Here is a 17,211-nt window from a genome sequence, read left to right on the forward strand (position 1 = left end):
CATTTCTGCGTTTTTCAGGTGCTGCTTCCTACACCCACTCTCAGAGATCAAGCATCCCTCTCTCAAGTTGAAACACGCCAACATCATGGTGTGGCACAGTGACAGGGCACAGAAGGCTGTGCAATGAAACCGACCTGAATTTGAACCCCAGCCCTACCACTTACTAACTGTGACAGTCTGGGTCAACCTGGGCTTTCTCATTTGTCATATATGCACAATATGGAGGATTCATGAAAGTGTGTCAAAGACCTAGCAGTCTGTGTGACAAGTAGTAAGTGCTCAATTAATTATAATTATGATCACTGTCTTTCAGTTCCTTCCGCTAATGGTGAGGTTCAGTGCCTGGGCCACTTCTGTGTATCTATACTCTTTCTTTTCTTTTTTTAAAGAAGTAATCTCATTAAACGTTGTGGCTTTAAATAAAGTTTATGGGCTGTCAAAATTGATTTGTCCCAAATGTACGTCTCCAACCCTTACCCCTCCCTGAACTCTGGGCTGTATATCAAACTTGCCTAATCAATACTTCTACCCGGATGTTTTATGGGCTCATCAACATGACCAAAACAGAGCTCCTGACCTCTGTCCCATCCCACCTCCCCCACCAACCAGCATCTCCTGCGGTCTTCACCATGAATTGAGAAATTACTGGCAACTCCAATCCTTCCAGTTGCTCACCCGCGGGGTCATCCTTGACTCTTCTTGTTCTCTCACACCTCACACCCAATCCACCAGCAAATCCTACAGGCTCAGACTCAAAATATACCCAGGACCACGCACTCCGCGTCATCTCCAGTCTACCATCCCGGTCCAGGCCGCCATCACCTCTTGCCGGCAGCATCACTGCAGTAGCCTCCCAACTGGTCTCTGTGCCCCTACCCTTGTGTCTTTCTGTTTGGCCTCCACACTGCAGCCAGAGTGACGCTATAACATGCGCCAGATCTTACTGCTCCCCTGCTCAAAACCTTCCCGTGGCTTGTCTTACTCTGAACAATGAACTACAAAACCCACACCTTAGCTCTAGCTGAATTGGCCTCCTTGCTGTTCCTCAAACACTAGCTGTACATCTGCCTGCGACGATTTCCCCACCCCCCAAAAATGGCTTGGCTGGCTCCCTACAATCATTCAGATCTTCACGCAAATGTCACTTTTCAGTGAGGCCTTCCCTGATTCCATAGCTTCTTTTGCCTTCTAGTACATATTCATATTTCTACTCACTGTTTGCCTCTCCCCATGAGGGCAGAGATCACTGCCCTAACTCCAGAGCACTGCCTGGAATACAGCAGGAGCTCAATATATGCAAATTAAATGACTGCCCTGGAGTTTCTCATCTCTTGGGGCTTGCTACATCTGGCAAAGTGTAGGCTGGGAGATGACACACTCAGTGGCCGTGTAGTGGCAGGAATGACTGTGGCCAAGGGTCTGTGCTAGCAGGAGGCAGGCAGGTCCTTTCACTATATCCCTGCAAAGCCCCAGTGAAATCTGAAACCGATACTTAAAATCCCTGGATCTATTCCAGTTTCTCCTCCCCTCTGCCATGAGCTGAGCGTGAGGAAATGTTCACAAAGCCATGCTACAAAGTTAGGAATAGAGATTCTTTAACTAACTTAAAAAAAAAAAAAAGAATAGTGATTCATGGGTTAATTATAACTAAGTCAACCATTCCAAGCTACATTTCTTGACACACATTGAACCCCTATTGTAAAAGAAAAACTAGTTTCAGTCCTGAATTAACATAGACTATTAAAGCCTTCTAACTGGTTGCTGTTTTATACCAAGACAAAATCCATTTAAAGTAACCGAGCTAATTTTTACTGAGCCAACATCCTGAACCACATGCCACAAATCAAAGATACTTGCTTTTTTTTCTCATGTACTGACAAATCAGAAAGAAAGATTATTATTCCTTTCACATAAACTTTTACATCTTGAAAGACCACAAAATGTTTTGGCTATTTAACTCATTGTGTTTTACTAGTTTGAGAAAGAATTTTTATTTTATTTTTATTTTTTCAATATAATTTTTTTATTTAAAAATTTATTAGTTTTTATTTTTGAGAGACACACACACACACACACACACACACACACACGGTGTGAGTGAGGGAGGGGCAGAGAGAGAGGGAGACACAGAATCCAAAGCAGGCTCCAGTGAACTCAGCATAGAGCCTGATGTGGGGCTTGAACTCACAAACCATAAGATCATGACCTGAGCTGAAGTCAGACACTTAACCTACTGAGCCACCCAGCGCCCTGAGAAAGAATTTTTAATACTGAGGCACACCAAGGAGTCTTCAGAATAATAAATAGCTTCTGGATGTAGAAATAAACTATACTTTCAAATTAAAAAAAATTTTTAACATTTTTTCATTTTTGAGAGACAAAAAGAGACACAGTGTTAGCAGGGGAGGGGCAGAGAAATAGGGAAACACAGAATCTGAAGCAAGCTCCAGGCTCTTAACTGTCAGCACAGAACCTGATGCAGGCCTCGAACCCACGAACCATGAGATCATGACCTGAGCCGAAGTTAGATGCCAAACCTACTGAGCCACCCAGGTGCCCCTATACTTTCTAGAATATTGTAGATCACTTCAGTATAAAGATGTTACTCTTCCATATCAGTAATTTTCTAACTTATTAAATGAATGGCTCTCTTTAGTGGGTCTTAGATCTCAGTATGTTGTTGAAAATGTTACTTTCTTGAAACACATTCTGATTTGATGTGCAACAGCCTTTTAAAATTAACCTGAGAGTCTCTGGTCAACATTCCCTTGACATTACCTTCAAGGGAAGAAAAGTTTAGGAGCGAGGCTCCCAATATGGAAGAGGCTGACTCTACCTTTTACCATTCCCTGCACTGATGTAGAACTAATGGGGTCCTTACTCACACTGAAGTAACTATGACCATGGTTCAAAGGCTTCAACAGTGTGATTACACACAGAGGTCAACATCACTATGATCACTGGAGTTTCAGAGATACACAAATATGAATAGTACTATGACTATGTCCTTCGTATTAATCAATGGATAGCCAGTGCCTGCCTCCTAGTATGTGCTTAAGAAATATTTGCTGAATAAAGAAATGAATGTACAACCCTGATTACTGTCAAATTGAGAGGCATGTGAACCTCTCCTAGAGACAGGAAAACACTATGATATTCTAAAATAAGATTCTCTCAGGGCTACATTATGTAGTCCTAATCAGGGTTCTAAAAGTAACATGTACTGGGAAACCTGAAAGTCTGTGGATTAACCCCAAATCTTTCCATTGCTCTGGAAGTCAACCTATTTATCAGATTTGAAGATACTGTGTTTTAGATATGTACCTTAATTTATTAACTAGCAACTCATTTGACCAGAAGCTCTCTGAGAGCAGAGAGCACATCTGTGTTTATTACCCTGCCCTTAGCACAGTACCTATAACAAACATTTGCTGGATGAATGACTGAACTGAATCCCATCCTGAAGCCTGCAAAATGGCATTTCATTCCCCAACATGCTATAATCAGAGATGCCTCCTACTCTGATTCTACTCTGACTCTACGTGGTAATTCCAAATTTAAAGCTCCAAATTCTCAGCTGGAGCCAAATACTGGCTTCTCTAAAACTAATCCTGGGCTTTCAAATTTCTAATAATTAAAGTTTAGGTTATTTGGACCAATCCTCTCACAGGAAAAAAAAAGTTTAAAAAGTTGGAGGAAATATTTTTAAAATCTCCGAACTATCAATACACTGACAAGATGGTAGCATGCTGGCCAAAACCAAAAGAAAACTGGAATCCAGACAAGCAAATAACCACAGAAGCGGCATTGCCCCACAGCACTTGCCAGTTCCAGAAAACGGAACTTTTGTTTCAATGGTCCTCTGAGGAGAAAAGGTCAAAAACTCAAAGCCCAGAGCTTATCCAAGGCGAGAAATCTAAAAACAGCCCTTTTCCCCAAATAAGCTAAGATCCCAAGGGACCCCTGAGAGTGAGTCACAATTGGACCAGCCGTCTTGCAAAATTACAGTTGGGGTTCCTATATCTTGGTTTTCCATGAAACTTTAAGCTTTGAAATTAATTTCAGGAACCAAACTGAGACGGACTAATGCTTCCATGTGGAAAATGCTTCTCAGTGTTTCTTGAGAAATGTATAGGTCTCTCTGAATCCTAAGAAAAATCAGCCTAGAAATCTTGAAGACAAGAGAAAATACTATAATTCTCCTTTACGAACAAAGCCTAATAATAAAGGTAGACACATTACTGGTTTGAAGGCATCTACCGATGTCAAGTTGAAAGCAAGAACAGAAAATACTGACACAGAAAGTGAAAGATTAAGGTTGACCAGACAAGAGTACACAGAAAAGTGATCAGGATCTAATCAGTTAGTTTTGCTTGTAGTTCTTGCTATGTTATGTTTACAAGTGTGTGTGTTCATGGCCTTGTGTGCTGCTAACAGTGAGTCATTCTTGCAAGTAAATATTAATAAGCTTATTTGTACAGTGTATGTCATACAAACTTTGTAAGTGATACCAAGTTCTAGAAGCAAAACTGGCAACTCTGACAAATGATTCTGTGCAGTGTTAAATCTTGCTCAGAGCAGTGAATGTTCCATTATTTGAATACCACCCAAAACTGCCCAGCATTCTTCAGGGTTTAATATTTGCTACAGGGTATAGTTCTTTATAAATATTTTAACAGAAGATTAAAGAGACCATGAGAATATTAATATTGAATTACTATGTTGTACACCTAAAACTAATATAATGTTGTATATCAATTATAATAATATAATAAAATTTTTTACAGATATGAATAGTTAAAAATTTATTGTCTAAATTTTTTTAACTTTTTTTTAATTCAGTTTTTGAGAGACAGAGAGAGACAGAAGAAGAACAGGGGAGGGGCAGAGAGAGAGACACAGAATCTGAAGCAGGCTCCAGGCTCTGAACTAATAGCTCAGAGCCTGACAGGGGGCTCAAACTCACGAACAGTGAGATCATGATCTGAGCCAAAGCCGGACACTTAACCGACTGAGCCACCCAGTTTGTCTAAATTTTGAATTAGCAAAAATATTGTCTAAATTTTGAATTAGCAAAAACAATATTGATTTCAATGGCAAAGTCAAAATCAGAGCAAGTACACAAAATACTTCATTGTTAAAAAAGAAAATGAACTTACATGTACCCTAATGGCCCCACCTGAGGATGCTTTTAGCTACACTCATAATCCAACCAACATCAATCTAAGATGGAAACTCTTTCTTATGCCTGGAATATTAACAAAACAATGATCAATAGGATCAGGGCAAATAAAGCTTTGTGTATTTACAATCTTGTTTTAAGAATAACTTTTAAATACTAATTACTTGTGGTATTACTTTACAGTTTTGAAATTATTTTTATTTACAATTTATTTTATGTTAATGTTCCCCTCTTCTAATGTTTTCAATTGCCTATTGTCATGTTAATTTTCTGACTTTGATAAATATTCTATAGTTATGTAAGATGTGAAGGTTAAGGGGAAGCTGAGTGAAGGGTATATGAGAACTTTAATTTTTTGCAACTTTCCTATAGATCTAAAATTATTTTATTTTTTTAATGTTTATTTTTGAGAGAGAGAGAAAGACTGTGAGCGGGGAGGGGCAGAGAGAGAGGGAAACACAGAATCCGAAGCAGGCTCCAGGCTCTGAGCTGTCAGCACAGAGCCTGACACAGGGCTTGAACCCATAAACACATCATGACCTGAGCTGAAGTTGGCCACTTAACTGACTGAGCCACCCAGGTGCCCCAGATCTAAAATTATTTTAAATTAAAAAGTAAGAAAGTCTTTAAAGTCTTTAAAAAGTCTATTATCAGGTAGAGAACACTTTTACATGTTATTAAAATATATAATCTTGTTGGGGCACCTGGGTGGCTCAGTCAATTGAGAGTTGGACTTTGGCTCAGGTCATGATCTCGTGGTTCGTGAGTTCAAGCCCCACATGGGGCTCAGTGCTGTCAGTGCAAAGTCCACTTTGGATCCTCTACCCCCTCTCTCTGCCCGTGCCCCACTTGCGCTCTCTCAAAAAATAAACATCTTAAAAAAATAGAAATACATAATCTTGTCATAATATTTGGTTCATTACAAACCATGCATTTATATATATGTATGTATGTATATATATATATATATATATATATATATATGTGTATGTATATATATATATATATACACACACACATTTCTTATATATGTATATGTGTGTGTGCCATGATAATCTAATAATCTCTTTTAGTATTAGCATAAGACAGGAAAATTATAATCTCTGAAACTTTTAATATAAGCCTAACAAAGAAAAATTATTCATTGTAGATGATTATGGTATTACTATTATTATTTAAGAACATGTATGGGGCGCCTGGGTGGCGCAGTCGGTTAAGCGTCCAACTTCAGCCAGGTCACGATCTCGCGGTCCGTGAGTTCAAGCCCCGCATCAGGCTCTGGGCTGATGGCTCAGAGCCTGGAGCCTGTTTCTGATTCTGTGTCTCCCTCTCTCTCTGCCCCTCCCCCGTTCATGCTCTGTCTCTCTCTGTCCCAAAAATAAATAAACGTTGAAAAAAAAAAAAGAACATGTAAATAAATAGTTTAAAATTCAGAATAATTTATAGTTTAGGAATTAACAGAGATTCCAGTTTCTTTTTCTTGAATCCCAAGGATTACTATCCTTTGGGAATTTGGGAACATTAGCAGATCACAAAAAAACTGATAGAAACAAATGCAAATCCTCTCTGGAATCAGGTGCCTTCATTGTAGGTCTTAACGTTTTGCAAATACTATGACCAGCACACAGTAAAAAATAATCAGACACATAAGGAGTCTAGACCACATGAATGAGGAGTAGGCAACATCAAAAATAACCCCACTAACACATAATATCTTGGAATCATCATATGCAGACTCTAATACTAAAGTTATGCTTACCGTATGTAAAGAAAATAAAAAACAAGCTGAAAGCTACCTGCAGGAAACAGAAAACTATAAAAGATGACATTTCAGATTTGAAAAAAAAATAGAGCTTCTTCTACAAAATGAACCCTCATGTCACCATAATTCCAGAGTCTTAAGAAGGAGGTGTAGCTAGCTACAACAAAGAACCTTACCTTGGGTCTGACACAGCACTGGACTATTTTGCTACCCATGAACTGTGTCTGATAAGGGGACTGGCATCTCTGTTCCAACAGTCCCCAGAGCCACAGTGGTCCAAGTTCAAAGTAACAAACAGAGGTAGGAGATGTATGAAAACTCTGGGAAGTAGACACGCAACTTCAACTTAATTTCATTCAGTTAAACTATATCCAATTTATCAAGTATTTAATGGGTCTCTACTACCTGCAGAATACTCTGGCAGGTGTGTGGGAAATGATACACTAATACAAAGTATATCTTCTCAGTAGGTTTAAAATTCACATTGGGAGGCATAGAAACAACTAAATATAATATCAATCAGAATTAGATGAATGCTGTATCAAGAGCATTGGAAGAGTAAAGCCTAGTGCTCAAACTGATGATTTCCCTCTTTTTCACTGTACTGACTATATTACTGAATATCATTTTTATGAAAATAGAAAACGATGACCTTACGAGGTACTGTTAGTGACTGCAAGGAATAATTTCATCACATTAGCAATAGACATAAATAATACTTATTGAAAAAAAATTCACATTAATATAGCCTATGCTGTTGATAGATTCAAATGAAGAAAAATCTTTTTAATTAAGACTGTACACACCCACTGTAGATCTATCACATTCTTAAACTTTTAGCACTTAAAAAAAAAAAAAAGCACGGTAAGAACACTGGCTAAATTATTAAATTAGTCCTAAAAAAGAAGGTCAGTTGAAGGAAAAAGAATACCCATTTCATCACTTAGTACCAGTCCATTAATCTATACATCCATTTAAAAACACTGCATGGGATCCTTAAGCACAGAAGACATAGCATTTCTGTGGAACACAATTAATTCTAAAAAGTGTTACTTTAAAAAAAATGTCTTTTTAGTAATCTCTGCACTTAACATGGGACTCGAATTCACAACCCCAAGATCAAAAGTTGCATGACCCACTGAGCCAGCCAAGCCCTCCTAAAAGCCTCATTATTGAGAAATTCCCACTACCTGAAATTTGAGACACTTTTGTTCTGCCACCCGTATATCTAATGCAAGAATAGTTTACAGTGTATCTCAAAACTTACAAGTTGGAAGGTGGTAGAAGATCCTGGAACTTGGTATTGCTTTGGGGATGCAGCACTGAGATTCCCTTATAACTCCTTTTCAGGCACACTGAAACCATCAAGGTATCTGGCAATCCCCCCAGGACTTCAGGTACTCATATTAAATGATCACTTTTTTTCTTAATGTCCCCTTTATTATTTTAAGTAAACTCTACGCCCAAAGTGGGGCTCAAACTCATGACCCAAGACCAAGAGTTGCATGCTCTACCGACTGAGCCAGCCAGGTGCCCCTAAGTGATCACCTTCTTGAGGACATGCCTAAGAGCTCATCCTCACAAGTCCCCTTGAGGGTAACTGTTGCTGCCGCCCCTGTTCAGCCCAAATGCCCTAGTTCTTCCCTGATCCTTCACAGCAAATCTGCTCCAGGACACCCCCAGCCCTGCCCCGCCTCTGAGGCTGCAGTCCCCTCAGACCTGAACGCGCTCGCATAGCGGTCCTCTCCCGAGCATAGTTTAGATACAAGTTTCCTCTCCTTAATACCATCTGCTTCCCCTCTCTCAGAAGACGACTCCACTTCTGGCCTTCCCATAATACTCTTTCTTGTTGGCACTTATTTTTCCAGTCGCTTGCAGTGATCTAAAGTAGAGGGGCAGGTGAGCGTGTCTACTTGGCCCGCCTTCTTGAGCCAGCCTCTCGGGACCACCATTCTCCTGCTGGGAGTTCAATTAGTATCCTGCAATTCCTACATCCACACATTATTTTGTATTATTTTCCTTCCTGAGGACACGTGGGTTCGGAGCTCTCTGGCACACCTGCCCGAAGTGACACAGCCGTGTTCTCTGCGAGCCCTAGACTAATGCTGGTGCCTCACTTCCTTTCTCCTTCTCCTTTATAATTTATTTCTCCCATAAGTCTGGTGAATACAAATGGAGTCCCCGAGGCTGGTCACCCCCAAATTAAGGGACAGAATTTGAATATTTGAATGTGCAAGGTGGGAAGCAGTGAACTGCAGTAGTTAAAAACAAGAGCTCCCAGTTCCCTTGGTAAGCTACTTAATCTCTGCAAATCTTACCTTTCTCATCTATAAAGCAGCCGTATGAATTATCCCAGTGCCTTTAGGGTGGCTGTGAAGATTATTTGTGCAAGCAAATGGTAACCAGTCCTTATTATGAACAAGTTAATAAATGTTAGGACTTATGGCTACTATTGAAACCCAGTCCTTAAACCACAAAGACATAAGATGCAGTTTTTCATGAATCTTAGCCTAGGAGTCGTTAGTCCTCACTACAGCCTGGTTAAGGGACTTTCCAGCTGCCTGACTGCTATGCATACCACACCAGAACAGGAGGCATGAACATCAATGAGGTTTGAGCTTCTTTATCTGGGCATCAAGTGAACTCAGGAAGCTACAGTGAGTGGTCATAAGATATACCAAGACAGACCAGTCGAATTGTGATATGAAATTAGGCAATGAAACAGCAAATCATTCTTTGTCGAAGACGGTAACATCTCCCTTAAAAAGCACAGGGAGGCTGTTAACGCGGACTTGTGGATGTCAAGAAGCGAGTACATTTTGTTTCCTCACCACTCACCTCTAAGTTGCTGGAGTTCCATATTCAGACTTTCAATGTTGCTCTCGTAGAACTCAAGGTCCTCAAGGGTGTCTGCCCTTAATGATTCATCTTGCTTCTCCTCCACCGTCACGTTTAGCTCTTCTTGAGCCCCGCTACACATATCCAAGTCCTGTTCCATTTCCTGAATCCTCACCAGTACTAACGGACACGGGGAAGTTTGGTCCGGAGTCTGTTCCATATTCTCAGGGCCCTCCTTTTCTGGGGTCTCACAGCTAGGATGGGGACAGGTTAGGGGCCTGGGGGATATCATTCTGTGCTGTGCCGGGGGAGGCAGGGGAGCTGGGCGAGAGGGTCGCACGGCCAAGGGAGGTTCAGGTTTCAGGCTCTGGGGAGAAGTGGATGCTGGAACAGAGGGCCGCGGTGGCGGTGGCCTTAGGGCTTTTCTCCTCTCAGGCAGCTCCTGCTGGCTGAGTAGCTTTGAGGAACCTCGGACAATGTCCTTCTCGGAGTTAAAGTCCAGGATTGAAAAGTGGCGCAAAATTTTATCTGGTTCTGTGCCGGGTCCTGACAAGCTCTTCTCAAACTCTATCAGCTGTTGTGTCAACTTAGAATCCAGGTCAGTGCTGCCTTCTCCCTGCACAAGTGTCATTGCTTCCACTGAGAACCCTTTATCTTGCAGACCAGGCTTCACCTCTGATCCAGAACAAAAGCCAGAGGCATTTTCTTTGAGCGTGTGGGGCTTTTTAACACATCTTACCATGCCCTGGAGCTGAGGGCTCAACTGGCTGGGTCTGACTACCCTAGGGGCAAAAAGACTAGAGCCACTGTGAGGAGGTCGCACTGGCTTCTGAAGGGTTTTTGGTGGGGAGTGCATTCCTCTGGGAGGTAGACTGGAGTAGTCTTTAGTCCTTGCTACGAAGGGAACAGGGTCAGGATACTGCTCTGAGCTTAGGAGGCTCCCTCCCACTGGAGAATAATACTGGTTTTTCTGCAGTCTGGGACGAAAAGGTACCTGAGGTTGAGAGGAAACCCCATTGATAGTCTCTGAAGGATCCTTTGCAAAACAGTCTTTGGCAAGAGGCTGTTCGTGCCCCAGGCCCGGGCTTCTCAGGGGCCCTCCTGAGGTGTCCTCGTCCTGATGAGAATTTTTGTTTACTTCATACGCAAAAGTCAGATGCTCCAGGGGAGAAGCAGATGTTTCAGAAATAACACAGTTGGACTTCTCCGCTTTATATTCGAGAGTTTCATGTCTTCTTCCTTCTACTACTATGGAGTTCTCAGAACAATCCAGAGAAGTGTCAGGGATCTCAGCAGGGCTGCTTTCCTCTGGCACATCCATGGTCTCCTCTGCTCTTGTTTTAGGAAAGAGCTTTACAAATCGGTAAGGAAAGATGCCTGTCCTGCCCTTCAGTGATCCTTCCAGCCAGCCATCTTCCAGCGTCCCCAGAATTCGGATTTTATCACCTACCTCAAAATCCAGCTCATTTGGCTCCAGGGCTTGGAATCTGTAGAGGGCAATTCCGTAGGTCCCTGGCTGCTCCTCATCCTCTTCGGGCTCCCTCTCCTCTTCTCCTGTAGGGGTGTCTTCTTCACCGTTAATAATGCAATCGTCGTGATTTCCAGAACTTACCAACTCATCCACAGTCCTCAGGGGCCCCAAAAGCTCTACAAAACCTTCTGGAAAAATGCCTCTTCGACCATCTAATTCCCCCTCAAACCAGCCTGGTTCAGGAACTCCAGTAATGGTAATCACATCCCCTTCTCTGAAGTCCAGCTCCTCATCCAGCTGGGCAGAAAGCCCCATCAGCGCCCGGGCTTGTCCCATCGAGTACTCAGGAATCTGGAGCAAGGCACTCTGCGAGTGCCACTGCTGGCTCCGTGAGGACAGGCAGAGCTCCCGGACACACGAGGACGGGAAGAAGCCCCGCGCGCCCCAGCAGCTTCGGCCCTGCAGCCAGCCAGCAGTGGGAGCACCATCGAGAATCACTAGGTCGCCTAAAGAAAGAGAAGCAAAGATAATGACCTGAGTCATCACCCCAAAAGAGTATTAACATAACTAATAGTACAACTCATCATTTTAAATGTCAGTTTCAGGGAAATACACATCTGGAGTTTTAAGGGCATAATACTTTTTTTTTTTTAATGTTTATTTACTTATTTTGAGAGAGACAGAGAAAAGAACACGTATGCAAGTGGGTGAGAAGCAGAGAGAGGGACAGGGAGAATCCCAAGCAGGTTCAGCTCTGTCAGCAGAGTCTGACGCAGGGCCTGATCTCATGAACCGTGAGATCATGACCTGAGTCAAAATCAAGAGTCAGACACCTAACCGACTGAGCCACACAGGGCATAATACTTTTGATAATTTAGTGAATTTAGTGAATTTTGACAATTTAGTGACAAAATAGTACACGTTTCTGCAAACAAGTGGTTTTCAATGTGTGGTTCATGGAATCCTGGGGGAGCCCCAAGATCTTTTTGGAGAGTCTGTAAAGTCAGAACTATATTTTCTTCATATACTTCACATACTTCAGTAAACCACAGTTCAATGAGAATGAACGTAAATATAAATATGAGAATCTAGCTTTCTTGTATTAAACCAAATATTAAAGAGATTTGCAAAAATGTAAACGAATGACACTCTTCTCATTAAAATTGTTGTTTGGAAAACTATTTTTCATTAAAAATATGCTGTTTATGTTAACATATAATAGGTTTTAAAAAATGAATTGATAAATGTTTTTAAATTTTCTGTTTTAATAGCTAATATTGCAAATATCAAAAACCCACATAAGTAAGAGCTCCCTCGGGTCTCAATAACTGTTAAGGGTATAAAAGGGCTCCTAGGATCAAAAAGTTGAAAAATACTACTTTTAAACAGTGTTCTTACAGTCTGTGTCATTGGATTAGTTTATAAATGATAAAACATATACACATATCGGTTGATGGGGGGTGGGAGGGAGGGGAGGGTGGGTGATAGGTATTGAGGAGGGCACCTTTTGGGATGAGCACTGGGTGTTGTATGGAAACCAATCTGACAATAAATTTCATATATTGAAAAAATAAAAAGAAAAAAAAGAAAAAATAAAAGAAAAAAAACCCACAAAAAAACCCATATACACATATCTGGGGCACCTGGGTGGCTCAATTAAGTGTTCAACTTTGGCTCAGGTCATGATCTCAGAGCTTGTGAGTTTGAGACCTGCGTCAGGCTCTGTGCTGACAGCTCACAGCCTGGAGCCTGCTTTGTATTGTGTGGTGTCTCTCTCTCTCTCTCTCCGCCCCTCTTCTGCTTGTGCACACACTCTCTCTCTCAAAAAATAAACAAACATTAAAATATACATGTATATATTTTATATATAAATATAAATATAAATATAAATATAAATATAAATATAAATATAAATATAAATATAAATATAAATATAAATGTATATGGGCACCTGGGTGGCTCAGTCAGTAAAGTGTCTGGTTTCAGCTCAGATCATGATCTCTCAGTTCATGGGTTCGAGCCCTGTGTCGGGCTCTGTGCTGACAGCTCAGAGCCTGGAGCCTGCTTCTGATTCTGTGTCTCCCTCTCTCTCTGCCCCTCTCCTGGTCATGCTCTGTCAGTCTGTTTCTCTCTCTCTCTCAAAAATAAATAAAAACATTTAAAATATATGTATGTGTGTGTACACATGTCCACTGTAATCCTTTGAACCAATGCATCTACTCTCTCATGCTAAATCGTATTTAATATCAAATATGGAACAATAAAACAAGTCTTCAGGAATGGTTTCTTTGTTGGGGGTACAGGGTGTGGGCAACAAATTCTTCATTTATATCCTCCATAAGCCTTTTTGAACTATTCTTATCCTGAAAATACATCATAATAAAGCATGTTCTAGCAATAGGTACTTTTGTTTCGAAAATAGTTCCAATATCAATGTTTCGGTTAACTTCACAAAATGTAAACTGAACAGTTAGTGTCTGTCTGTCTTACTGTTGAAGAAGGTGAGGTAAAGAAAGGATAGGGGCACAGTGTTTCTGGAAAAAAATGAAATTAAAATTCAGTCTTAGAGGATTCACCCCAACTTAAAGAACTGCTCTATGGTTTTGTAATAAATTGTTATAAAACAAACTCTTAATTATCTGATGATGAATTATTCATTTTGTGGATTATCAGTTTTAATCTTTTTAAGTCTTCCTGTTACTGGCTGCCTAGTCAATTTTACTTTCATCAGCAGAGGTGATCAAGGGATGCAAGCAGCCCAAGTAAAATAAGACCAGGGCAGCAAACACCTACCAAAGTCACATAAGTTATTTTATAGTCAAGCATATGTTATAACTAGATTATCTTCTAGGGTATCAACTTTAGGGTATCTTTTAGGGTAACTCAACTTCTCTTGATTTGAAAAAAAAAATTTAAGTCTGTCCTATCTTCTCACCAAGTGAATGGCATGTTCCTTAATGGCAGGTACCGCTTCTCTTTTGTATTTCCTGAGTCTGATACAATGCCTTTCCAGAGCAAGCATTCGTTGTCCAATTTGATGATGATTCTGCAACTCCAACTCCCAAATAAATCAATCCTATCTTCCCTCTGAAACTGGCTCCAGCCTGCTTCCTTCCTTTCTTCCTTTAATGCCTTCTTTCAAAATAGTGTTTCCACTCACTACTTGCCCTACCAATTCTCGCCATCTCACTCTCTTAAACCTTGTCCCAGACCTCATCTTTTCCAGTCTCTTCCAGCCAAACTGAGATGATAAACATACCAGTTTTATCATATCCCTCCCCCGCTCAATTTTTTCCTGTGAGGCATGAAGGCTTCTTACTACTCCCATAGGATTCTTCTCTAAAAATCCTATTCTTGGGGTACCTAGTGACTCAGTCAGGTGAACGTCCGACCCTTGATTTCTGCTCAGGTCATGATCCCAGGGTTGTGGTATCGAGTCCCACGTCAGGCTGAGCGTGAAGCCTGCTTAAGATTCTCTCTCCCTCTGCCCCTCACCCCTGCTCATGCTTCCCTCTCTCTCTACAATAAAAAAAAAAAAAAAAACAATAAAATAAAATTTAAAAGTATTTCTTATTATCTGAAATATATAAAAAATAAGTTTGCTCTAAACTCTCTAAAAAGGTTTAGTTACTAAACTACTAAAAGACTATTCTTATGTTTTTACCTTAGTGCAACCTGGCACCCACATCCAGTCGTAACCCGTTCCCTGCCTCCACCCCAGCCAGACAATATTATCTCCCTATTCCACACAAGGACACTTTCATTAGCTCCTATACAAACAAGACTGTCTGTCTGAAACCCTAGCATCCTTCTCTAAAAGACCTTAGAAACTCATATCCACTTTGGCCATCTGTAGCCTAGTAAAGAAATTATCATTTACATCACTAATTTTGACACTTGTATTTTTATATACTACACAGCACCCAATGTTAAGATTTTGTACTTGGTGGTAGGCACCCAACACATTTTCACTGATTTGATGTTTTACTTAGATATTCCTGAAAAAAATATATAGGGTCTTGGTCCTATATTTCTATATTCCTTTAATTTATGGCTCACTATCCATTGGTTAGAGCTTGGGGTCCTGAGAATTTTATAAATGATTTTTCCCCCACTACCTCTAAGGCTAATCCATCAGAACCACAGAAGAAACTCACTGGAGACATGGCTACTATCCAGGCACAAGAGGCTTTTGGGTGAATCAGAAGAATAAAGGCATGCCATAACTCCCACTCTACTGGCTTTCCTAAACTGTAGAATTACAATATTTTCCTTGTGTTGCCAGATCTCCATGAAACCCTTATAATAGGGCTTGCTTTTCCTATTTTCACCCGGGCGACTGTTTCAATAAGCTTTATTACCTGGCAGACTGTCATTCTGTTGGCTACTTTTATATAAAAAAAGATCTTTTTTGTTTTTTTTTTTTTTTGAGAGACAGAGAGAGTGTGTGCAAGCGGGGGAGAGGGGCACCGGGAGAGGAGGGAGAGAGGGAGAGAGGGAGAGACAGAGAGAAAGAGAGAAAGAAAGAATCTTAAGCTTACTCAAACATGGAGCCTGACACAGGGCTCCATCCCACAACCCTGGGATCATGACCTGAGCCGAAATCAAGAGTTGGACACTCAACTGACTGAGCCACCCAGGTGCCCCCAAAAAGGTGAATTTTTTTTAAGAATCACAGTTTAAACCCCGAAAAGCATGTTAGATTTAATTTTGCTCAACACCCTTATTTTGTAGCTGTTACTGAGTTTTTGCACCGTCTCTCATTTGCACCAGAAAGAGTCATGCAGCTATTGCACTGGCATCCCAGGTGAGTCCTGAGGAAGAGGCTTCCTGGTGGTCATTTCCAGCCTTCTGAAACAACAATATGAGGAACTGCTGGAACAGAGTGCCCAGATTTCAAAAAACAGAAAAATAGGAAGTGTGGTGGTGACTCTTAGAGTCAGCCTGAGCCTTTCACTCATGCACAAATAATCCCAGCCGCCAGGCTGCTTACGTTTGCTGGTTGATTTTTTAATTCGAACGAGAAATGCATTAGGAATAAGATGGTAAGAACAAACGCAAGCCTTCTTAGAATCTGAAATGTAAGTAGTCTGACTCCGTAGTATTAGGTCCCCCTGCCCCCCAGCCTGAATCACAATGCCCAGGAGACTATGTGCTTTAGGCAGACTCACCACATGTTTTACTTAGATTTCCATATGAGCCATATGAGAACCTTACCCTCATCTGTCACACACACGGCATCACAAATTTATGGCCTGGGCATTATATCATTTGTCAGGTTATTTATACATAAATTTATCCAAAATGTTAAAAATAGAACTATCCTATAATCCATTAATCACACTACTGGGTATTTACCCAAAAAATACAAAAACACTAATTCAAAGGTATACATGCACCACTATGTTTATTGCAGCATTATTTACAATGGTCAAATTACGGAATCAGCCCAAGTGTCCATTGATAGATGAATGGATAAAGAAGATGTGGTGTGTATATATACATACATATACAATGTAATATTATTCAGCCATAAAAAAGAATGAAATCTTGCCATTTGCCACAACACAGAGAGGAATCTGGGTGGCTTAATCAGTTGAGCAACTGACCTCAGCTCAGATCATGATCTCACAGTTTGTAGGTTCAAGCTTCGCATCAGGCTCTCTGCTATCTGCACAGAGCCCACTTCAGGTCCTCTGTCCCCCCCTCTCTCTGCACCTTCCCCATTCGTGAGCATGCTCTCTCTCTCTCTCTCTCTCTCTCTCTCTCTCTCTCAAAACAAAACATGGATGGAGCTAGAGAGTGCAATCCTAAGTGAAATAAGGCAGTCAGAGAAAGACAAATACCATGATTTCATTCATATGTGGAATTTAAGAAACAAAACAAACAAGCCAAAGGAAAAAAAAAAGAGACAAACTAAGAAACAGACTTTTAACTATAGAGAACTAAGTGATGGTT

At 40.8% G+C, this 17,211-nt stretch overlaps 1 protein-coding gene across 3 annotated transcripts in view; it reads right to left on the reverse strand.

Moving 5' to 3' along the window:
- LOC101086180 (dynamin binding protein) overlaps positions 1–17,211 on the reverse strand; it is a 114,335-nt gene that overhangs the window by 50,902 nt on the left and 46,222 nt on the right. For 2 of the 3 annotated variants that reach the window (XM_023240827.2, XM_045040542.1), the window contains exon 5: positions 9,783–11,759. The exons of the other annotated variant lie outside the window; for it this stretch is intronic. In XM_023240827.2, the coding sequence (XP_023096595.2) occupies positions 9,783–11,759 (1,977 nt within the window). The remainder of the gene's footprint in view (positions 1–9,782; positions 11,760–17,211) is intronic. 3 annotated transcript variants of the gene reach the window in all.

Source organism: Felis catus, chromosome D2 (assembly GCF_018350175.1).
Source record: "Felis catus isolate Fca126 chromosome D2, F.catus_Fca126_mat1.0, whole genome shotgun sequence".
NCBI classification, from domain to species: Eukaryota; Metazoa; Chordata; class Mammalia; order Carnivora; family Felidae; genus Felis; species Felis catus.